Source organism: Microtus ochrogaster, unplaced genomic scaffold, assembly GCF_000317375.1.
Source record: "Microtus ochrogaster isolate Prairie Vole_2 unplaced genomic scaffold, MicOch1.0 UNK78, whole genome shotgun sequence".
Lineage (NCBI taxonomy): Eukaryota > Metazoa > Chordata > Mammalia > Rodentia > Cricetidae > Microtus > Microtus ochrogaster.
The window spans coordinates 926428-951198 of NW_004949176.1; the positions used below are offsets into that span (position 1 = coordinate 926428).

The 24771-nt window shown below is 41.6% G+C and overlaps 2 protein-coding genes across 4 annotated transcripts in view; one reads left to right on the plus strand and one right to left on the minus strand.

Annotated features, from left to right (window-relative positions):
• Bbs12 (Bardet-Biedl syndrome 12) overlaps nucleotides 1-18191 on the minus strand; it is an 85305-nt gene extending 67114 nt beyond the window's left edge. Inside the window, exons 1-3 of one of the 3 annotated variants that reach the window (XR_003376656.1) lie at nucleotides 18147-18191; nucleotides 15930-16047; nucleotides 7775-10563 (exon numbers count right to left, since the gene is read on the minus strand). Coding sequence is in view for 1 of the 3 variants with exons in the window: in XM_026777640.1 (XP_026633441.1) it covers nucleotides 8439-10547 (2109 nt within the window). In the remaining 2 variants the exon portion in view is untranslated. The other 2 variants (XR_003376655.1, XM_026777640.1) reach the window with 2 other exon arrangements.
• A 340-nt stretch (nucleotides 18192-18531) lies between these two features.
• Nucleotides 18532-21367, plus strand: LOC101993029 (centrin-4). The gene is made up of 5 exons (XM_005370398.2): nucleotides 18532-18645; nucleotides 19505-19651; nucleotides 20118-20246; nucleotides 20718-20855; nucleotides 21015-21367. Exons 1-5 carry the CDS (start codon nucleotides 18532-18534, stop codon nucleotides 21102-21104), a joined length of 618 nt encoding a protein of 205 aa, XP_005370455.1. The 3' UTR covers nucleotides 21105-21367.
• The last annotated feature ends 3404 nt before the right edge of the window (nucleotides 21368-24771 follow it).

A 24771-nucleotide genomic window follows, 5' to 3' on the forward strand; every position in this document is an offset into this window, starting at 1 on the left:
TATTGTAAATATCTGATGTGCAGGAGATCTGATATGCGACTTTCATGGCCCACAGGCTCTAGCATTAGACACAAGCCCCATGTCTGACATGCTCTGGATTTTGTTAGCTTCTTTTAGTCACACACCCTGTCTACCAAAGATTTGCAATTAAACGCAGTCAGAATAATTCTAAAGTTGTGCCAATACTGTATTTTAGGGTACTTAAGGGCTTAGCTTGAACAATTGCTACAAAAAAGAAAACAAACACTCTGCTAAAAAGTTTTAAATAACAGAAAAAGCTTTCTAAAGAGGAGGAAACCTAGTTTCTTCTAGCTATGAAAGCATGGCTTCCACAGGCCATCTGAGGAAAAAGATGCGCTGCTCTGTATGTGATATTGTTTTCCTTAAATTAAAATAAAATGTATCATTAATAAAAGATTTGACAGTTTTGTCAATCAGTGATAAAAACTATTAGAACAACTAACAAGTAGAAAAAGTTAATATTATACGTTCTTATGTTGATATCCTGGCCAAGGAGAACAAAGAAAGTTTTAAATTGCCATGCTTTTTAAAAAAATAAATAATAAATAAATACTTGCATATAACAATATAAAGGTATAGTATACAAGTGGTTAACAGAATAGAGTTCTGGATATTCATGACACTTCAAAGGGAATGCGTTGCATTCAAAGTAGATTAAGAAATCAGTGGCAATGCGACAGTCAGCTCCACAGACAGAAGCAAGAGTCAGCACTGAGCAATGCTGAGGCGTACACATACCTCTCCAGAAGGAAGCTATTTTCCAGAACTCAATATTTCATCGTCATTTCTCAAAACTGAAGCTCTTAGAAATATGAGAAGAGCCAGAGAAATATGAAAGGTGGTATGGAGTTGGGAGGAAAGGAGCAGAAAGAACCAGTCCTAGCCTGGAAAAGCCATCAGCGAAGGAGGAAGCAGAGTCTAGGACTGTCACATTAGCAGCAAGTGGGCAAAGAAACTGGCAACAGTCATGGAAACTGTTTCTGGTTTATCACTACTAAACCACAATAAAGTTTGCAGGAAATTCCTAAGCAAGAACCCTAGTGTTAGGTATGGATGTGAAATGCCTGCACAGGCTTGTCTGTTAAACACTTGGTGGTGGTGTTCTTTGGGAGGTTGTGGATCTTTCAGGACATGGGATATATCCAAGAAAGTGAGTTGGTTGGGAAGCCAGTCTGCGGGGTTATAGCTCCATCCTACTGCTAGTCAGTTTCTCTGGGTTTTGGTTAGAAAGAGGAGTTCCACCCACCTACACCACAACTATGAACTCCACTGTATTTTCCCGACCATGGTAGTATGAAATCAAACCCTCCCTCAAGATGCTTCTTGTCATGCCTTTGTGGTCACAGCAATGAGAAAAATAACCCATATACCTGGTGTGGAAATCCAAGCATCCTTGAGTTTTATCTTGTTCTTGTTTTGATTTATAGAATTGAATATTGAAAAGTAGATATAGTTAAAAACAGGCTAGATTAAGTCTCAAAGGTTATCTGACCAGCTGCCCTAAGGTCCTAAAAGAGAACTGATTTTTACAAAGCAAGCAGTTCATCTGAGTTCAGAGACATTCTGCAAACTTCTCAGTGAAACATTCTGCTATTACATGCTGTTTGATGTGGGATGTACTTCTGTATACATGTTGCTTTTATTGACTAATTACAACACTGTTTTGGCCAATGGCTTAGCAGAGTAAAGCCAGGTGGGAAATCCAAGCAGAGATACAGAAAAATAGTAGGCAGAGTCAAGCAGACACCAGCTGGCCACTAAGGAAACAAGACAAGTAGGAAATGAGGTAAATCCATGGCCACGTGGCAATACACAGACTAATAGTAATGGGTTAATTTAAGACATAAGAGCTAGGAATATGCCTGAACCATTGGCCAAACAGTGTTGTAATATAGTTTCTGTGTGATTATTCGGGTCTGGGCAGCTGGGAAATGAAAGTGCAGTCTCTGTTTACAAATGACGTCCAAACATTTGGCAAGAATTTCCACATAAAGCCTGAGAAAGTTTTTTTCTTTTCTGGTTTTTTTTTTTTTATTATTTTTTAAAGAAGGGTTCTAGACAGACAAGAACAGAGTCAAGCACAGCTTCTTGGTAACTGTTTTTTCTCCAGTAGGCTCTGTTTGCTGGCAGCAAGTGGAGGCATGGCTCCTCTAAGAGAGTCTTCCTTACTCAGCATTAGCTGCAAAACGTTGCAGCTCTTTTAAGAGGTCCTGCCACCAAACACTTATATGGTGTTTATGAGTAGCTGGCAGTATGCTTCTTGGTGGTGGCAGGGACCTTGAAACCCCCACAGTGTTGTGGCAATAAACATGGCTCCTGCCAGTACCTCTACCATAAAGCTAGACGCTTAGAAAGCTAAGAAATGGACAAATCCAGCCACCAAAGCCACAGCTTTAATCCTAGCCATATTGCTTAGCAAATTAAAGACTCATGTGGTCAGAAAAAGATAAAAGATCTATACAGTAAAGACAGATTTGGATGAAAAACCCTCTAAATGGTTTACAGTGTGTTTAAAAATATATGTAGGCTTGGGAGAGAGAAGAAAAAGGATACAGAAAGTCTTTTTGAAAAAGAAATATAGTCGGGCATGGTTAGCACATACATTTAATCCCAAAACTTGGGAGGCAGAGACAGGCTGATCTCTGTGAGTTCAAGGCCAGTCTGGTCTACAGGGTGAGATGTGGGACAGACAAACATATATAGATAAACCCTGTCTCAAAAAACCAAAAATCAAAAATAAAAATAAAAGAAATACAGTAAAAAAAAAGTCATGGAAAGATGGAAAAATCAGAGAATCTGGATACTGTATGTTATTGTGTTTCCTTTGAATTTTTTTAACTGCAGAGAGACATTTGATTCTGGGGGCTGCTAAGCTAAACCAAAATACATATTTTAAAGGTATCCTGATTTCATAATTTGAGCCTAAGGATGTGTTACTTTGAAAAGGAGGTTCTGCTTTTGTTTCCATAGAAGATGGGAACCTGTGGATTCCTTTCAGGCTAATGTGGTTTGATGGAAAAATACCCCCCCCCAAAGGTCTCCATGAACCCTAAAAATACTTTATGCAACAACAACAGAAAACAGTTGGGAGAAAACTATGTTCAAATTCCCAAAATGACTGTTTATAAATGTTTGTTTTTATTTAAAAGGGGTTGGGTGTAAATGGTTAATAGTCATAGTCAGTCTCTTTCTACAAAAGGCAGGGGATATGATACAGTAATGAATATTTTACATTGGTAAGAACTTTGATTTATTGATACAAATTTATGATCAATTTTGTTATATGTATATTTCTACTCTTTTTAAGGTATTATGATTATACGGTTCATTAAAAATATAATTTATAGTTAAATACAGAGTTATAACCATCTATAATCAAACTTTTAGTTACATTAGGTTTTCTATACATATAGATATATTTCAGTTAGATAATCTTCAACACTTCAAAGACCCACAAAATATGTCATTTAAAGAACTTAGACTTTTCTCGACAGTGAGTTATTTCTGTTATATGTTAAAGTGGAACTGGATCAGTCTCTCCTTCATTATCAGAAGGAGGTTGAACTTCTTTAAACTATTCCTTGTCTTTCCAAAGCACAAATCATGAATATGTAGGACAAAATGATCACAAAGTTACTTCATCTTGTACCCAACAGCAGGTAAGGAGTCTGACCAGGCAGCTCCTATTACTTGTCTTGCTTTCCTAGTTTCCTTCTTCCCCCAAACAGCTGCTAACCCCGAGTCTAGCCCTTTGGCTCAGAAATTATAAAAATGGTCTTAGTGAGTTTATTAAGATATATATATATATATATAATATAAAATTCTCTACCTTAAACGCTCATTTCAATGGATTTTAGCCCATCTACTATTGAACAACCACCATTATATAATCCTAGAATGCTCCCATCTCCCTTCTGACCCCCTGGAAACTGGCCTTTATTAACAAGCGGCCATCATTACTGGGCACTCTTCAGGGTGTTTGCCCAACCTGAGGCTGGTGCGCTCCAAGTGCTGTCAGCAGCCAACCTGTTTCAAAGGAAGCCTGCGGAGCTCAGTGAAGGCTTTCCTAACTGTACTCCCAAACGCAATGGTTTTGTTTTGTTATTAGTTTGTCTGGATGCTCTTTTATTACACACTAGTATTAGCTATGGAGAGAACAAACTACTTCTGTGAGGCTAGGGATGTGGCTCAGCTGGCAGAGCGCCTATCTGGCACGTATGCAGTTCTGGGTTCCATTTCCAGGACAGCACAAAGTGGACATAGTGGTGCACACCTACACTGCCAACACATGCAAGGTGGAGACACCCTTACCCCTTCATCAAATGTGAAGAGCCTAGGATACCCACAATGCTGCCTTAAGAACAAACAGAAACAACCCCCCAGAGTAAACTGTATGTATTTCCTCCCCAGAATAAGAAAGGTCATGGGCCCTGAGCAGCTGTAAAAGCAGGTAACCCTGCAGCACAGTCAGGCTAAGCTACTGCAGAAATCCTAGCTGCCCAGGAGGTTCCAGCTCAAGAGTCAGGCTCTGGGTCTGGGTTCTGAAGCTGGAGAGATGCCCCACCAGATCCTTACTCTCCTGAAACACGTTAGGAAATTTGTGGTTATTTTACTCAAGCAAGAGATAAAGGGAAAATGCATTATATCTCCAATGTCCCTTTTCCCCCAATGGAGACAAGATCTTTCCATGTATCCCACGTGATCCTCCTGCCTCAGTCTCCCTAGGGCTGAAATTGTACTATTACACCTAGTTTGTCTTAGGTCTAATTTGACATTTATTCCGTAGTGGAAACATATTGGGAAGTAGCTTTTCCCCACTTCCTGCTCAAGAGGTCAGCACAGGAAACATTTCTACCCAAACCACACTGCTCAATACTGCTAATAGGTCAGGAACGTCTTAGCTTTCTTTAATTCATGCACCATGTATAAAGAATTTTGTTCAGAACACCAGATAAACACATTGGAAATTTTTCTAATGCGATTACCAAGATGGAAAAAAAAAACAGAAAGGCAAACAAACGTCAGAATAGTCTGAAGCAGACTGAATGATGTGTTGCGGTCAAATAGGCACAACTTCACATTGACACACACAGACGTGGACGTCAGAGCTAGCACTCCGCTCTTAGGAAATATTCCTGCTATTTGCTACTGTGGGTGACAACCAAGGGTAAGGTTTAGCTCTTTACACAGTATGGATGTCCTTAGCTCACAATGAGTTATATCTCGATGAACTATGGCAACTGGAAGCTTTGTGTGCATTTAAACACCTAACCTGCTTACCATCATAACTGAGCTCTCCTAACCATGCTCAGAAGGCAAAACCATGTAACACAAAAGACCATTTTATAGTAAAGGATACATCATGCAATTATCAAATGCCTGCTGGAGGGGCAGACACAGCTCTACAGTCTCCAAATCTCACAGCATTAAGCTCACTCACATTTTCAAACCTAGCTTTATTTAAGGGGGAAAAAAAGCTCTATTTTTTACCCCTTTAAATGAGCTTTACTGTAACTAAATCAGCATTAGAGCTGGAGGTCATAGTAAGGGTGATGCGGTCAACTGTCACCTGGGAGTAGTTTGAGGGAACTCGATTCACTTTCCCAAGCCAAGGCTTGCTAACGGCAGAGGACAAAGAACTGCCCACAGAACCCCAGTTAGTGAATGCCCTGAAGACTGGTGCTACCCTCCTCTGAAACAATCTCCTTTAGTTCTGGGGGTTTTAAACATGAGGACAAATTTGGGGATCACGGGAGAAGAAGTCTGCCACCTACAGGTCAGAGGAAAGAAGGCCTCACTAGGTCCTTTTAGAACTAAGTACTGACAAGTACTGAGTGTTCTAAGAGTGCTTCAGGAGGGTAACCGGGGGCAACACAGGAAGAGGATTTGGAAAAGGATGCTGCCTTCACATTTCTGCTGTGCTGTGTTAACTTTTTTATTACAACGCTGCACTGTGTTTTGTGCGGCACTGCATTCGTGGTGGCTGTAAACAGATAAATGAATAAATGAATAGCTGAACACTATGACTCCCCCGGGAAAAAGAACAGAAATGGTGATGTGGGCTCTCTTCCACACCCCAGCATTTCCTTCTCATTGTTACAAATTATCTGAAGGAGCAATTGTGGATAAATACTAAAAAAGGTTTAGGTTCTTAATTCATATAGTCTACCAAGATAAAGTCTAGATGAATTAGGTATGTACAAGCTTGGGAGAATTAACAACCTTTAGGAAACTGCAACAAAGTCTTAAAGTTGCAAAGATCTCTCTACATCTTCTGTTGTGGGTATCTGTATACCACGTGAAGATGTATGTGCTATGATTGGTGTGACAAAAGACTGAACAGCCAATACTAGGCAAGAGGTATAGGTGCGATTTCTAGAGAGAGAAAGGAAGAGGAGGAATCTAGGCTCACAGGAGAAGGCAGGGGACACAGAGAGGAAGCAGAAGGTGCAAGATGGAAGAGAGGTAATGCTACATGATAGAACACAGATTAATAAAAATGGGTTAATTGTAAGTTATAAGAGCTAGTTAGGAACAAGCCTAAGCTATAGGCTGAGCTTTTATAATAAGTCCCCATGTCATTATTTGGGAGCAGGCTGGTGGGACAGAAAAAGACTTGTTACAGTCTTCCAAACCAGGACTGACTGAACGGAGAAGAACTCACATAAACAGGTAGTGGTGAGTCACTGTGCGGGAGTGATGGTGGCACCATTGAACTCTTAAGAATATTAGATAAACGCTAAATAGATTAATCCACAGAAGTAGACAATTTGTATTATGTACAGCTGATGCACATATTAATAAATTAATAATATAATTAATAAAAACTCAGGGTCAGAAATTGGGGTTCAACCTGAAGATCCAAAAAGCAAAACAGCCAGTTACTGGCTCTTACCTTGACCTCAATCTGAAATGGTGACCCTGCCTCCTAGAATTTCAGAATGAGACTGTGAGAGTTGTCTCTCCCATCTCTCACCCTCACCCCCATTTAATATTCTTCTCTAGGGCTGGGATTAAAGGCGTGCACCCTGGGATTAAAACAATGCACCACCCTACGGCAACTAGGGTGGCTATTGGGATTAAAGGTGTGTGTTACCATAACCTGGCCTATAAGGCTGACCAATGGGACTGTTTCACTCTCAGATCTTCAGGCAGTCTTTATTTATTAAAATACAGTTGAAATGACACTATATACAGTGATGCCACTTTAGGGTCAAAATGTATGTACAGACATATAAATTTAAGAAGCCTTAGAAAACCATCCCCTAAATGTAAATAGTGATTATACTAGTTGTGGGGATTGAAAATGAAAGACAAAACAGACCAAGACAGTCCTCTAAAGATGTGCTTAAAGAATAATGGAAAGAAGCCAGGCATGGTGGAAATATCTGGAATGGTCTGGAACATGTGGCCCTTTTGGAGAAGGTGTGCTACACTGGGTGAGGTCTCTGCACTCTCCCCTCAACTCCCCACCCCCTACTAGGGGACCAAGATGTAGGCTCACAGATGTCACTGCATTCTCCCCTCAACTCCCCACCTCCTACTAGGGGACCAAGATGTGGGCTCACAGATGTCACTGCCACCACGCTTTTGCTCTGTCGTCATGGGCTCTGACTCTCTGAACCATAAAGCCAAATTAAAGTTTTTTATAAGTTCCCCTGGTCTGTCTTATTACAGCAATAGAAAAATAACTGAGACAGCATCTCCATACTTACTATAGATGTAAAGAATATAAAGATATCTCTGTACTTACTATAGATGCAAAGAATATAAAAGCTTGACCAATCTTTATCTAGTCCATGTCCATGGCTGGTTTGCCATAAGCACTGTTGAAGGATGTAATCACTCCTCTTGGACAAATAAGTGGACTTATTTCTGCTTTGGCAGTAAATATCACAAGTTCAGCATTTGTCTTACAAGAGAACACCCTTGTTCCAGGTCCTGGCACTGGCCCTGTGTGCTGTTCTTGTGGGACAGAAAAGCCAGACAAAAACCAACACAATACTCTGAATATAGATTCTGCTGTGAATGGCAAAAGTGCTCTGCTGCTAATCCAGGGGTATCCTATAGCACCTGTGAAATAAGAACAGGCTAATTTGTTAGCTTATAAATAGGGCAAAATTCAGAACTGTAGCTATTGATAGACATCAACTCATTCTTGACAACTGCTAATAATTTAGACACTATGACCTGACTATAAATATTTATTACAACTGGAGAAATGGCTAAAAGGTTAAGAGGGTTTGCTGCTCTTGCACAGTTGGGTTCTCAGCATCAACACTGGTCAGCTTATAAACCTAAAACTGTGGTTCCAGGGGATCTGGTGCCCTCTTCTGGCCTCCTTGGACATGCATGCACACTCCCACTTTAAAATTTATTAATACAATATTGCTTATTTCCCAAAGATTTAGCTGACCCTACAAAAATAAAACTCCATCTAATTCCTGTGAGTTTATCTGTGTGTGTTCGAGTCCAGTAATTATTTCACTGTCTGTTTGAAGCACTAAGAGCACTAAGTCCAATGCTCGGCGCCATGCTTCGGTCTTTGGGGTAACGGTATCATAAACTCTTGGAACTAGCTCCAGGTTATCTGAAATACCTGAATGAAAAAGTTCACTACTTAGTTTACTGTATTTACTCAAGATGTAAGATGAAGGGGAACCAGAGCTGGTAGCCTTTTGTACATGATGCTGAATGCACGTGCTGGCTTCCACGGCTGATGGGTGAGTGGCGGTGTTACACATGACAGCTGACAGGTATTCACGCCATCCGCTTGCCATGCACTTCAGCACAGTAGGTCTATAGACGGACAGAGACGAGGCCATCCAAGAGGAAGAGTCAGGAAGCCATCCTGAACAAGCATTATTTTCTTTATTTAAAGGTTGTTCAGCAAGAATCTGAAGATGACTAAGACATAAAAATTCAACAGCACCACCACCAAGGAAGACCTTTTCCTCTTTTAGGGCATGATATAAACGATATACACAAGACCAAAACCTGTCTTCCTTGGCTTCCAGCTGAGCACTTACTGGGCTGGTGAGTACGGCTGTAATCAAATTAATTCTTTCTGTTTTTAACAAGACTGCCATTCTGTTGCTCCCACTCACATCATGAGGACTTGTCCAGGAGGTCACGGAGACCTCAGAGCCCACACAGTCTTCGTTCACTTGTGTAACATAGGCTACTGGTGCTGCTCCTGTAGCCTCTGCAAATGCTCGCAACACACTGCCGTTCACCGACCCAATCACCAGCCGCTTACTGTGCGTACATTTTTCAGTTAGGTGTTCAGATACATTTCCTTGTACCAGGATGAGGTTCACATTGAACTGGGTTAACACCTGCAACACACTTTTTGCCCACAGTTCTTCTGCACTATCTTCTGGAAGCTTTCCACTATCTAACTTAGTCTTAATATTTATGGACTTATTAAATCCCAGGTGGCGGTAACTCTCTGTGAGGTCACCCTCGATGAGAATCACCCGGAAAGGTTGATCCTGCAATTCCTTTATCAGAGCAAGACTAGACATGGGTACGACAGTGACATATCCTAAACAAACACAAGAACAAGTTTCAGGTAAGCCCGGGAGACAGCAAGTGAGGAGTCTTGAAACATCAAACACAAAGGGTGCCTTACAGTTGTCTTGCTGTAGGTACACACTCTGCCACTGCAGCCTCACAGCTGCTTCTGCCAATGCCATGCTGCTGTGGTCTCCATGGCTTAAGCCGACTGCTAACTCTACCAATGCATTACATGAAGAAGTTCTGGGAGTTGATGACCCACACTGTTCTAGAAATCCATCAGGTCTGCTTATCCCGTGGCTATTATCTGTCCTAGTAAAATGCCTACTGTGAGTTAATGCTGACTTTCTGCAGAAGGAATCTGCATGCAGGCTGTTTCGCAGAGTCTGTGGTATGTTTTCTTCTGTTTCAACCTTAGCCTGAGTTTTGAAGAATTTGGGTGATGCAGCATGTCTCCCAGAAAGACTGTAAGAGGACAGTAACTGAGATGTAGCATCTTTGAAATCATGTTTTTCCTGTAACAACCCAGGACCTGAAGGACGCAAGTTGACATCAACTGTTTCAAGTTTGTAAACTATATTTGAGTTGTCCATGTGGTCAAATACATGGCATATGGGTACTTGAAGGGAAACTACTGCTTCAATGCAAGAGTTCAAGCCTTCGGACATTACTGACACTATTACTGTAGTGGGAACACCCAGATGGAGACATTCTTCAACAGCTCTGCTCCATGCACCAACAAGAAACAAGAGAGTGCTGGTTCCAATTCTATATGCACCATGCTGTGCTTGAACTGCTTTGTTGAGAAGCTGCCCCACTGCACAGGTTAAATCCAAACCTTCAAGAAGTCTGACTGTTGAGCTGATTAACACACTCTCATGACACTTTGCATCTGTAATAAACTTGGTGGCTTTTACTGGGCCTAGGAAACTTCTTCCTGTTTGCGCGAATGATGAAAGCTGTTGAAGTCCCACGTGCCTTCTTTTGTTTATGACGCTGCAAGCCATCACCACGAGCAATTATCTGCAAATAAACCAACACTTGAAACTTGGCTGGGTGACTGATGACAAGGGCTCTATAAAGAGAAGAAAACACAGCTCACACTTTTGAACAGAGTTTCAATTACTGTGATCAGTGTGATGATGCAGAAGAGTAAATCAAGGGTGTGGGACAGGGCGGTGGCTGACCACTCCACATGGCAGAGGAAATAGAGAGGAGTACAGGCAATAAGCAAGGCTTCCAGAAGGGCATGGGGACTGGGCAGTAGAGAGAGGGTTGACCACTCCACATGACAGAAGAAATGGAGAGGAATACAGGCAACAAGCAAGGTTTCCAGAAGGCAATCTTCAGAATGAGACTTAAAACATTTGTGCTACGATTCTTTTGAGACAGGGTTTTACTATATAAGATGGTCTTAAATTTGTGATCGCCCTTTCTCCACCTTGAAAGTGCTAGAATTACAGGCGTGTTCCATCATGTCATCTGCGGGATAACTGTGCAAACTGAGCAAGGGGGTGGTAGTGAATGTACAACTATGTTAAAAAAGGAAAGAAAGAAGGAAGGAAGGAAGGAAGGAAGGAAGGAAGGAAGGAAGGAAGGAAGGAAGGGAGAGAAAGAAAAGGAAAAGCACTGTGTACCAGGAGTCTGGTATTATGAGAATATGGCACACATGGCAAGGAGTTGAAGAACCTAAGGCTCCAATAGAGGAAGAATTGGGTTATGAGGATATTTCATGTTATGTTAAGAAATAAGCTTTATCCTATAATGGAAACCACTTGTGTTAAGAATAAGAAATCACTTGATGTAGTGTTTGAAAGCTTCTTAAACCTGAGCCCGGGCTTGAATTTTGCTCTACTGCTAACAGGCACCTAGCCCTTCAGTTTACACATCTGGGAAAAGAGACTAATCACAGAAGCTACTTCACAGCTAGCATGAGGAGACAGTGCTCAGGACAGTGGAGAGCACAGTTTTATGTACGTTCAGTTATATTGCCATCCTTTTAAGTTTGACTGACTAACCAATTATCAGACTCAAAATAAAACAGCCACTTAATCTTCTAAAATTATGAAGCCAGATAATGGGGAGAAAGATTTGGGGATTGATTACATTATGAAGGAAAAAGCGGCCGGGCGATGGTGGCGCACGCCTTTAATCCCAGCACTCGGGAGGCAGAGGCAGGTGGATCTCTGTGAGTTCGAGACCAGCCTGGTCTACAGAGCTAGTTCCAGGACAGGCTCCAAAGCCACAGAGAAACCCTGTCTCGAAAAACCAAAAAAAAAAAAAAAAAAAAAAGAAGGAAAAAGCGTACTATTTAAAGGAGATCCAAAGGCAACTGGAATTATTCAAGATAATATTTTAGAAATCACCTCCAAAATGAATATCAAGAGACCAAGAGAAAGACTATTAGTTCAATACTAAAAAGGTTTTAAACAATGGTGCTTTCTCATTTTTTTTTTTAAATTTGCTTTTTCTTTTGGTTTTTTTGAGACCGGATTTCTCAGCGAAGTTCTGGTTGTTTTGGAACTCATTCTGAAGGCCAGGTTGGCCTCGAATTTATAGAGATCCGCCTGCCTCTGCCTCCTGAGTACTGGGATTAAAGCTAGGATTAAAGGTGTGTACCCAGCTAACAATGGTACTTTATAACTGAGAAACCATCTATAATAAAACTACTACCCGAGGAGGTGTGAACTCCATTAGATGAGGAACTGAAGCTAGATGATATTATAAGGCTTTCACGATTCTTTGAATATTTTTAATCAGAATCTTGTTCTAATACAGATCGTAACTCTGGTAAATTTGTTTCTGAACTAGCGACACTCATCTGTGGAAGGGAAGAGCGCTACAGTCCACACATCTTTTAGGCTTGAGCACAGGTTTTATTCCTCCAGAACAGCTTCCTATAGGATTTCAAGGACTAACAAAGGTAGAAAGGATGGGCAGGCCCAGCAATAATTACAGCATTATATGAACTCACTCCCAAGTCCTTTTTTTTTTCAATGAAATTTTCTGTGTTACATAACAAACACTTACAATACGCTCACACATATTCCTTGATAAGATCAAAACATTATATTAAAATATACCCTCAGATTTAATTTGAGCAATCCTTAGATTCATCATATCTACCTAGCCTTACTTTTTCTGTCCTTCACCTCCTTCCCCTGTATTATCATCTCCCTACTAAACTCTAAAGTCAATGATTTCAATCACTCTATCCATCATACCCTCCAATCCTGACTCTCTCTGACTTCATCTTACTTACCTTGAAAGGCTACTGATCTTGATAAAATGAAGTGACCTTAATTTAAAGAATACAATTTAGATTTAGCATATCCACAATGTTATATAACTGCCACCTCTATCTTGTTCCTAAAGATTTAATAGTCACAAAAGAAAGTCTGAAAACTGCTAAGCAGTAACTCTGTTTCTTTCTGTAACTGGTAATTGCTAATTTGCTTGCAGTCTGTTTTGACCTATTCTTGGTATTTTATATAAAAGGAATTATGGAATATGGGACCTTTCCACATTTTATTTAGCATATTTTTGGGGTTCTTCCACATTTATTATTTAACAATAATTCACTTAGTAGGATAATATTCCTTGGCAGGTACCATATTTTATACACCTATTTCCCCACTGCTACACATTTGGGCTGTTTCCACCTTTTAGCTACCGAGCTTGTGTTTGACTGCTGTGAAGATTCTGTACAAGCACATTTTTGAACCTGTTTCTAGATCTTTTAGCTACAAATCTAGAAGTGAAATTCCTGGGTCATTTGGTAACTCTATGTTTAGCTTAGGGAACTGCCCAGATGTTTTCCCAAACAGTAGAGCATTGCCAGTAGCAATGGACAAAGGTTTTGATTTCTCCACATTCTTACTGTATTAGTTTTCCCAGGCTGCTACTCTAGATTACAGGAGGCTACAACACACAGTCATACTTGCGAGATGACAGCACTGCAGGGCAGTGCTTTCCCTCAGGACTCTAGGGAAGGATACCTTTTTTCTCTTCCAACTCCTAGTTGCTCCTGGCATTCCTTGGCTTTTAGTTGCATAACCTTAATATCTGACTGCTTCGATTGTCCTTTTTGTTAATTAAAACACCAGTTACTGCACTTACAGACTACCCTGACCCAGTATGACTTCATCTCAACTAATTGGCTCTACAAAGACTACTTTCAAACAAAACCACATTCTGGGTGGGTATGAATTTTGTGTGTTCGTGTATGACAGACAGCACTGTTCAGTCACTAGTACATTCAACAACTTTGCTTTTGTCAGATTTTAAACACACTAGCAGATGTGAAAAGGCAGTTCATTGTGGTTTTGACTTCCATTTTCCTAATGACTAATGATATTAAACATCTTTTCATGGGCCTAGGACATGTGTCTATCTTCTTTGGAGAAATGCCCACTGAAGTTTTCTGCCTATTTAAGAGTGGGCTATTAAAAGGTTTAAAAGGTTTCTGCGATTGAGTTGGAAGCACTCTTTACACATCAGACAGCAAACTCTTATGAAACAACAGCTAACCTCATACTCGTGGATCCAAACAACCACTCATAAGACAATGTTTGAAAAACACAAAAATAAACTCTGCATCTGTTTTGAACATGTAACTTATATTCTGTCATCATTCCTTAAGCAATGGATTATAACAACTATGAAACTAGAGTTTATATTTTCTTAGTTTATTATTATATTAATTTTAAGGATATACCTAAGTATGTGTATAGGCTAGACTTAAGTACTCTACCATTTTATATAAAGCACTTATGTATGTGTGGACTTTAGCTTCTATGGTGGAGTCTTAGAATCGTTCCCCTATGGATGGATGTTGAGGGGCTACCCTATCTGATTTGCATACAATCTAGTGTTTTATAGGACGTCTCTGCTGTTTGATAATGCTCTTTCACTCAGAAAAACCGTAACTTTTGGTTAAGTTCTGAAGCCAAGAAATTTCTGTTTTAAATACTGTTCTTTAAGTGGCAGTAAAATTTAATACTTATTTGTGGATGCTGTGGCTCATGTTCTTGGTGGTATATGAAGAATCCATTGCCATATCCAAGGCGATACATACTTAACACAGTATTTTCTTCAGAATTCTATCCTTATTTAGCTTACTGATTGATTTGAGAGTAACTTTTGCATATGGTGTGAGGCAGGGGTTCTTGTGCATGTGGCTCTCCAGGTGTCTCAGTACCTCCTGTTAAATGAACTATTTTTTCTCTTGTATGTTCTTAGTACCCTTATCAAAAATGAACTTGCTACTTGCTATACACACATGGGTTTACTTCTGGGCTGTCAATGCAATTGCACTGGAGGATGTAATCATTTTATGCCAACACCATACTGTTGCAAAAGCTGGAACTTTCAGTTAAGTTCTGGAGCCAGGAAATTTCTCTTTTAAATACTGTTCTTTTCTTTACATTTATATTTATAATTTGCCATAATCTGATTTTTGGAGGCAGTGATCTATTTCTCCCTTCATGAATATCCAGTTGATGGAGAAAAATTTGTTGAAAGGACAAGTTTAAAAGTCTGGCTGTTTTTCACTGCTAACAAAATTTGAGTTTACCTTGTATAAGATGCTTGAAACATATCATAAATGAAATCACAACAAAAACATAAAGTCGATACTAAAAGAATTAACCTATTTGTGGAAAATGAAGCATGATATTGAGAAACATGGGCAAAATCTCCTCACAGTAAGGGTATCCCGTGTAACCACGGCCCAAGTTTACACTGCCAATTCCTGCATCAGCTACATTTTGCTTCACTTCCACCCCAACTCATTCTCTCTTCTTTAGACTCTTCGTTTCCCTCTTTCAAACCCTCTGACTGCTTCGAAGCCCTGTAGAGACCCTTGCCTTGCCAGGGTCTATGTCTTTTACGGGAGTGGGGGCCGTGATAGGAGTTCTGCTTATGGTCTATTTCTAGATCATAATTAAGGACACCACTCTGTGAGTGGAAAACTACCTGGAACAAGAGGAAAAACCCATAGGTATTTCAAACTCAGTCTGTATGGAATTATGTTACAAAAGGTTTGTCCATACACAGGTGGGCAGGCGGCCGGGGTGCTGGGGACTCAGCCCTGCCGCACCTATTACTACACACAGGATAAAATTCAAGCATCTGCAAAGAAAAGTCATATATAACAAATATCAACGTTACTACTCAAAAGAGATCTTCTAGCATTTGAATCTATTTCCAGTTTGAGCAATAACTGAAAAACTGTCTTAGCAGTCCTAACTTTGGGAGAAGTCCTAAATGGTTCTGAAGAGGTTGCAATGGGCTAATCACTAATACAAACTCAAAATAAGGCTGGGAATAAAAAAGCAGTAACAGTGATGAGGATGGGAAGATGGGTGATTTCAAAAGTGATCAAATACCTCTGGTAACTATTCTGGGCCCTGCACCAACACAACCCGACTGTTGTCCTGCGGTGCCCCGCACTGACGCCCTCCACAAACAGGTCAATGTCGGAATACTGTTTCCTCAACTTATTATCTGCAATGAGAGGGAGAATCAGATTATTTAACTGGGAGGTTGACTTCAGAAATCTTCTTTCCAAAGACCGTACCTTGCCTTGGCTAAATATTCAGGTTAGAACACTTAGACATGCCTTTCAGGGATTATACTTTATTTCTTGATGGGTATAACTAGAATTTTCATCATGAGAACCAAGTTTGTTCACTTCCAGTCTACAGCTAACATGATAGTCTAACCACGACATCCCCTGCTTGGAAGCTCTCAGAGTAGTCTTCAGCCCTTTGTCCAGGATGGGCACTCCCACGAAAGGGAGTCACACCCCTTCTCCGCTAGAATCTGAGTCTCCCTAACTCACCCCAAGTAAAGGCCACGTCCTCACAGCACTAAAACCCACGCTTCCTCCTCCCTGACTCATCTGTTCTGCCCTGCTCAGGCCTCCTGTGCGCTTTTAGAATATGTAAGGCATGCTCCCTGCCTCAGTATTTCTACATGTCTGTCCTTTGCAATGCTCCTCTCCAGGAATCTTCTGCCTTAACTATCTTGAAATGCTTCCCCACATTTCCTTTTCAGGGACATCTACCCTGGTCAACCTATTATAAACCACAAACCTTTTCCCTTCCATATGCCAGATACTGTTTATCTGCTCCAAGGAGATAAACTTTCTTCTTCTCCTCTGAAACTTTACAAAATGAGCATTGTACATCTATGACGCACAGGCCAGCGTTTTCTGTTGACACGATTTTCCAGATGACAATTCTAGTCACTGAGACTAGATTCCTGGTATCTAGAACACTGCTGACAACTTAGCATCGGCATTTAGCAAACATTTGACAAGTGCCAGCTCATCCCAAAGTTGATTATAAATATTAAAGGAGCAAAGGGATGTTACTGCTAATGTTCCTCTTTCAAGTACCTTTGGACCTCTTAGTTGGGGCCCTTTGATTGCTTTTAAAGTGGGCTCCTTCTTCAAATGATAATTAGAACTGTCTCTGAGAAAAACAAAAAACATAACTAAATGATCAACTGTCCCAAAGTAAACGTCTACTTTTTACTAAGTTTCTTTCAAGCTCACCAGAAGCCATCATGGCGCATGACAGGTAGAGTGCGCTGGGTAAATTCGGTAGTTTAATAATGTGTACGGCTTTACTATCTTGCTTAGCAATTAAAAGTTTTATGTACAGAAGAGTAATGGTCACTTTTCAAGACTAGGGTATCCTAATCAAGGTCTAGAAATCAGAATCTGAACTTAGCATTACTTTTTTTTTTTTTTAGCTGGGTGTACTGGCAGGTGGATCTCTATGAGTCTGAGTCTACTTAGTGAGTTCCGGGACAACCAGAGCTTCATAGTGAGACCCAGTCTCGAAAAAATAATAATAATGAAATTTAAAACTAGAATATCCAAATTCCTAAAGAAAAATGATGTAAAATTGGTTTAACTGTAGCAGTCATATATATGTATATATTATTTGTATATGAGTAATACATATACACGTACATATATTAGACACATACATATATAATATTCGTTTCTGGGTTTCAGAAGTTTCTTTAGTGTTAAATATGACTTTGAAAACTGGCCAACTTTCCAGATGAGATACAAATAGATTATGGCTAAATGCTTTAACACTACTACTTCATTCACAAAATATTTTGAATTTGTATCATCTGAATTCACACTGGGAGAACTTAAAACGGGAAAAATGGCTTCTAATATCAGGATAAACTTACCTATTCCCCAGGAGCCTAAGGAGAGATTTAAGGACTACAAACTGCGAGGTGAGACGGAGGCTTTGGGAAATGTGCCTGCTTTACTCAGTACGCTAGGAAGCGACTGCTTTGCATTCTCCCGCAGAGGAGAAAGCCTGGCTCCAGCCACCTTCGGTCCCCGGGGACCCCGCGAGGACCCCGCGCGCGACGAGCACCACTCCCCGTCCCCGTCTGCGAGCGCCAAGCAGCACCTCGGGCTTCGCGCCGCCGCGTGCCCTCGAGCGGCTCTGAGGCGGGAAGGCCGCAGGACGGTTGCTCCAGTGTGCGGAGGGTCTGAGGGCACGCGAGCCAGGGCTCTCGCTCCCACCCTCCCTGCCCTTCCGGCCCGAGGGGACCACGACCCTCCTCACCGCGCGCCGCTCCACACAGCGCCGGAACTCAGCCAGTCCAGCGGCAGCTTGCGGGCAAAGCACTCCTTCCTTTCCATTGGGCGCAATGCCCGTCAATCACTGGAGCGAGTGGGAGAGCCTGCGCACCCTGAGCGCCCTTAGCAACGGCCCGCCCCCAGCGCCCGCCAGGAAGGGGAGGGTGGTTGTTGGGCTGCGCGGGCTGAGGCTGGGGTCATGGTGAGTTTTGTGGGACTTGGCTGTTCTCAGTTTTCTGACTTTCGTGCCAGGATCCTTGGATGCCCTTAGTGACTAGGCCAGGGGACAGAGATGGGTCTCCCTTTCCGTTTATCCTCCAACGCCAGCAGTCTATGAGGAATGGTCCACGTAAAGATATACCGCCCCGGAGATGGTGCCCAAACTGAGGAGCTTCAAGACAGGGATGCAAGGACGTGGGCCACCGACAAACAGCGGCCATCAACTCAGCCGCAGACGGGAAGGGGTCACTGACTCAATCCTGATGGTCAGGGGTCCACCAACTCAGGCCACTCACAGATACGGGACCACTGACTTCTTCCTGAGAAAAGGCAGACTCAGATGGCTGCCCTAGGATCTAAGAAGACTACTCATCAAAATTCGCAGTTCTAGAACCAAGAATCCACAGCACATAACTAATATAAAGCAGGCCGCTTAGATCCACAGCCACCTCCAGGACCACCTCACTTCCACCTGCTGAGAGAAGAATCTATAGTGGTTCTGTGGCCCCAGCTTGGTGACAGAAAGAAGCAAACAGAAAGACCTTTATCTTCCACATACTAAGCCAAACATTCTCATCCAGATCTGTGGAGTAGCTGTTCACCAAAACCATGATTTTTCACTTTTGGGCTTTGGTAGCGTAGGACCCTAGCTAGCGGAGGGAGAGTGCGGGGTGATAATTGTGTTCTCTTAAGCATTCCTCCGGCAAACACTGGGATACGTATGTGACCACACATTCCTCAAGTTAATACTTTCCCGATAAACTGAGACTAACTGCTTTGTGAGACAACGCCACACAGTTCTATGCTATCTTCCTTAGCTGCTTCTCCCTTCAGAGGCTCTGGTTTTATGAGGAAAATCTAAATGAAAAAAAAAAATAACATGACACTTTCAATCAAGAGAGTCATAACCCTACTCAGGGGGCTTAGGCAGGAGGATTGAGAGTTCCAAGCCAGTCTGGGGCTCCATAGGAAAACCTTGTCTCAAAAGACAAAAAAAAAAAAAATTAGTAACCAAAAGCAACAAGGAAGGGGTGGGGAGCACGCTCATTCTATAGAAGGAAATGGGATACTTGAATGTGCACATTCTAGTAATACAGTTTTCACCCACTTGTATACTTATTGCAGGCATCCAGCTATCGAACAACTTTAGACCAATGGAAGAAAAAAGCAGCAAAAGTAGAATTGAATGATGACCAAAAAAAAGAAATAAAAGAGGCCTTTGACTTATTCGACGTGGATGGGTCTGGAACCATAGATGTGAAAGAACTGAAGGTTCTGGAATTATTTTGAGGACATTTGAAAAACCACATTAGTGTGTGTGTGTGTGTGTGTGTGTCTGTCTGTCTGTCTGTCTGTGTGCGTGTGTGTGTGTGTCTGTGTGCATGCGTGCGTGTGTGTGTGTGTGTGTTTGGTTTGCGGGGATGGAACCCAGGACTCTACCACTAGGCTTGCCCATAACCTGTATCTGTGGTACTCTTTACACCTTTAATGGTAGTCTTCTGAAAGGTATGTATGTTTACCTGCCCTGAGTCAACAATACAATATCTTTTAACGTTTTAGTTGTGCCCTTGGTTGATGGGTAAGTCAAGACCCAGAATTATCAAGGTTATGTACTCTGTCACAGTAGGATTGGCTCTATGCTCAGATTTTGTTAGAGAACAAAAAAGCTATTAATTAGTAACTTAAAAGCTCAAAATGAGATCACGGCATATTAAAATGCATTCCCTTCCTGTTGCAGATTGCAATGCGGGCCTTAGGATTTGAGCCAAAGAAAGAGGAAATTAGACAACTGATAGCGGAAATCGACAAAGAAGGGACTGGCACGATTTGTTTTGAAGATTTTTTTGCCATTATGAGTGTGAAAATGGTATAGTCATTCTACTTTTCAAAGAAATGCTCTCAGAGACTTGTGCGTGTCTGGGTATGGAGCACAGAGATTTCGTGGAGGGGTTGGAAATGGGTATTCACGGATGGGTGGGATATGATAACACCGCAAGAATGTATGTTTTCAGGGTGGTAAAGACTGTAGAATAGACTTCTCTCGGGAAATACTGACATAGGGCAAGATGGAAGGAGCCCAAACTTGAAGCCTTGTCCCTGGCAATCACTGAGTGCCCACTGCCCCTGAAAACACCCCTGGATCTTGGAGCTTGCTGTCTGATGTGCTTCAACAGCAGGTGTGGGCACGTCGGAATAATTGTGAAAGGAGCTCTAGGCTGAGAACTCAGCCTCCTGGCACAAATGTGCACATACAGCTCTAGAATTACAGACCTACTAAGTCCAGCCTGATAGAACAAATAAATAAACAAATTAACCCATGACATTTCATTTCCAAAAGAATGAAAAGGATGAGAGAGAAGAGATACTGAAGGCTTTTAAATTATTTGATGATGATGCTACTGGCACCATATCACTGAATAACATCAAGAGGGTTGCCAAGGAACTCGGGGAAAACTTAACAGAAGAAGAATTGCAGGTAAATCTTGTTTATTTTGTAATGATGACGTGTGTGTAGTTTCACACGGTTTGTGTAGCTTAGTTGCACGAACACAGCCAAAACAAAAATTCCTGCTGCGTTTCCATCGTGAGGCGTTTTTAATGGTTTCAGTCTACCGTGTCACGTTTCGTGTTACAGGAAATGCTCGATGAAGCGGACCGTGATGGTGACGGAGAGATTAACGAGGAAGAGTTTTTGAGGATGATGAAGAAGACCAGTCTTTATTAGCTCTGCTTTCTGGCTTCTAGGAAGTGTGCACAGCTTGCCTGTTAAGCAGTTCAGTAATGTACTACTTTATCTCATTCTTCTCCGTTTCTAGTTTATACGCTCAGGTTAGTCCCTTGGTGTCTAATCCATGCAAGAAGTTATGTGTCCCCACCAATGAATGCCATCAAGTCTGTAATAGCAAGAATAATAAAAAAAAAAAGCATGACTTATTTGAACCTTGACCCTCCCCCCCCCAAAATAGTATTTTCACGTGTTATTTTTAAAGCTCTAGGTTCCAAAGACATTGAAATTTTTTTCAGTTTAATAAACTTGGCTCCCTGGTGTGGGAAGTCCTTCTGTATATGTGTTGCTTTTGTTGGTTAATGAATAAAGCTGCTTTGGCCTATAGCAGGGCAGGATAGAGTCAGGCAGGAATTCCAAGTAGATAGAGGAGGAAAAAAGGCAGAGTCAGGGAGACGCCATGTACCCACCGAAGGAGACAGAAGCCCCGGGACCTTGCCGATAAACCACGAGCCTTGTGGTTATACACAAAATAATAGGAGTGGGCTAATTTAAGATGTAAGAGTTAGTTAATAAGAAGCCTAAGCTATTGACCAAGCAGTGTTGTAATTAATATAGTTTCTGTGTAGTTATTTCGGGTCTGGGCAGCTGGGAACAAGCAAGCAGCCTTTGCCTACAGCTCCCACATCCCAGTGAAATTGTTTATAACAAACCCGAAAGCAATATTTTCCATTATTTCCTTTTGTGTGACTTTAAAAAAAACTGACAAATTTTGTTTTGTTGATAATTTCTTCAAATATGTAAATTATTAATAAAACTACTGACAATCAGTGTTTCTAATTTTCTTCTAGTAATTACTGCTGAGTTTGGAAGGAGACTCTCTACCCCAGTTCAAGCAGTGTGGTAATGGGTTCTTTAAGAGATGAGGCTATTAGATTCCCTCCTTTATTAATGAGGTTAAGACAGCTTTAAAGAGTCTGCAAGCCTTACGGGATGACTCAGCAGGTCAGGCACGTGTCACCATGCCTGACAACCTGAATTTGGTCTTACACGGTGGAGGATGAGAACTGGCTCCCAGAAGTTGTCCTCTGATCTCCACATCCATGTTACAGTGTGCGAGCTCACATAACACATAAATATAATTTCAATTTATTCCTATGCGTATGGGTGTTTTACCTGCTTATATGTCTGTGCACCACTTGAGGGTCTGGTGCCGACAGAGGCCAAAAGGGGGCTTTAGATTTACAGGGTTTGAGCTGCTATGCAGGTGTTGAGAATCGAACCCCAGGCTATGCTCTTAACTGCTGAGTCATCTGTCCAATCCCTGTAAATGTAATTTTAAAAAAATTAAGTATACTTAAAGGAGGGGGATTGCACACTGTGTTCTGCCACGGGTGCTCACAGAGAAGTCATCACAAATTAACAGCAGTCCTTTTGTCATGGACTACCTAGCATGTGACATTTTGCTATGTCAAGCGTAGTTAGGATTACTCAGAAACTATTTTGAATGCTGTTTAAGGTGAGTTCTGTAGACAGAAGTTTCTGTCCCATCAGCAGCTCCCAAATAAACACTGAGGCTTAGTTGTAAATGCTTGGCCAATAGCTCAGGCTTGTTTAGCTAACTCTTGCATTTAAATTAACTCATTTCTTTTCTACCCTCTGTCATGCGACTCTCTGTCATGTGACTCATGGCTTGTTACCTCATTTTCTGCACATCTGGCTTCCTCTGTGTCTGCTGGTGTCTCCTCGGACTCTGCCTTGCTTCCTCCCAGCATGTTCTGGATTGCTGGATCACCTGGGACATTCGTTTTTATTGGTGTCTGATACCCTTGTTCTGAAAATACATAAACTTTTAAAGGTAACATACATATCTGCACTAATAGATGTACAGACTGTGCATTCTAGATTATTAAGCCAAAGATGATTTTTTGTTATGTGTTTGAGCAGGTAAAATATACATCTTGTGCCCTGTAGTTCTTCTAGGTTTATTTCTTTATTTGGAGTCAGGATTTCATGGGGTTCTTCCTCAATAAAACCTGATCATCTTAATTTTGAATAAATCCACAATCTTTTATTTTCTGTGGAAAGAAAAGCATAATCCCTTCCCCAAAGTAACATAACATATCTTTTGACTTAAATTTTGAAGTCAAAATATTTTTAAAATATGTCGGCTGGTTTAATCTAGTACCTTTTATTTTCTTAAAATTTTATTTTGTTAAATTTATTTATTAACATTTCCACCTCCTCCCATCCTCCCTTTTCCCTCGCCCTTCCCCCCACTTCCCCTCCCCCTAGCTCTCCAGTCCTAAGAGAAGTCAGGGTGCCCTTCCTTGTGGGAAGTCCAAGGCCCCCCCTCCATCCAGGTCTAGGAAGGTGAGCATGCAAACAGACTAGGCTCCCACAAGGCCAGTCCATGCAGTAGAATCAAAACCCAGTGCCATTGTCCTTGGCTTCTCAGTCAGCCCTCATTGACAGTCACATTCAGAGAGTCTGGTTTGTCCTTGGCTTCTCAGTCAGCCCTCATTGACAGCCACATTCAGAGAGTCTGGTTTGATCACGTGCTTGTTCAGACGCAGTCCAGCTGGCCTTGGTGAGCTCCCATTAGATCAGTCCCACGACTCCATGGGTGGGTGCACCCCTCGCGGTCCTGACTTCCTTGCTCATGTTCTCCCTCCTTCTGCTCTTCGTCTGGGCTTTGGGAGCTCAGTCCAGTGCTCCAATGTGGGTCTCTGTCTCTATCTCCATCCCTCGCCAAATGAATGATCTATGGTGATATGCAAGATATTCATCCCTTTGTTTATGGGAGAAGGCCAGTTCAGGCACCCTCTCCTCTGTTGCCCATCGACCTAGTTGGTGAAATCCCCTTGGACACCTGGGAACATCTCTAGAGCCAAGACTCTAACCAACCCTAAAATGGCTCCCTTTGTTAGGATAACTTCTTCCCTGCTCCCATATCCACCCTTCCTCCATCTCAATTATCCCATTCCCCCAAGCTCTCGCCAATCCTCCCCTACTCCCTTCTCTCTCCCCATCTCCCCTTCCCCCCAATCCATTCCCATCCCCCTGCTCCCAACTTTTGCCCGGCAATCTTGTCAACTTCCAATATCCAAGAGGATAACTATATGTTTTATTTTTAAAATATGTCGGCTGGTTTAGTCTAGTACCTTTTATAAACCAGTGTCCCTTAGCAGTCAAAAAAACATTTAAAGACAACCCAATAGCATATAGAATCCAGACTCTGTGCATTTTCATCTTTATGTGACTTATTTTTTTCTATCACTTTACTCCCTTTTAAAGGACTTTACTGATATTTACTTTACTAATATTTTAAAAATATGTTTTTTATAACTATTTATACCTTCTCTTTTCTCTCCATGGGTTTTTTTCCATCTGAATCTCTTTTTATTGTATGTCTGTAATCTTTTTCTGACAGAATGAGCCTTTAAACTGTTAATCTGCATGGCTAGGACCAAAGCCTCTGCTTTGGTGGCTGGCTCTGCCCCTCTTGGTTCCCTGGAAACCTAGCTTCCTCTTGGAGCAATGCCATGTTTAGTGCCCCAACTCTGGGGAGTTTTTGAGTCTATGCTGTCACTGAGCAGTGCACACCCTGGTGCTCATAAATCCCATTTAATTGTTCAGTAGCAGGGCCTCTTAAAAGAGCCATGCT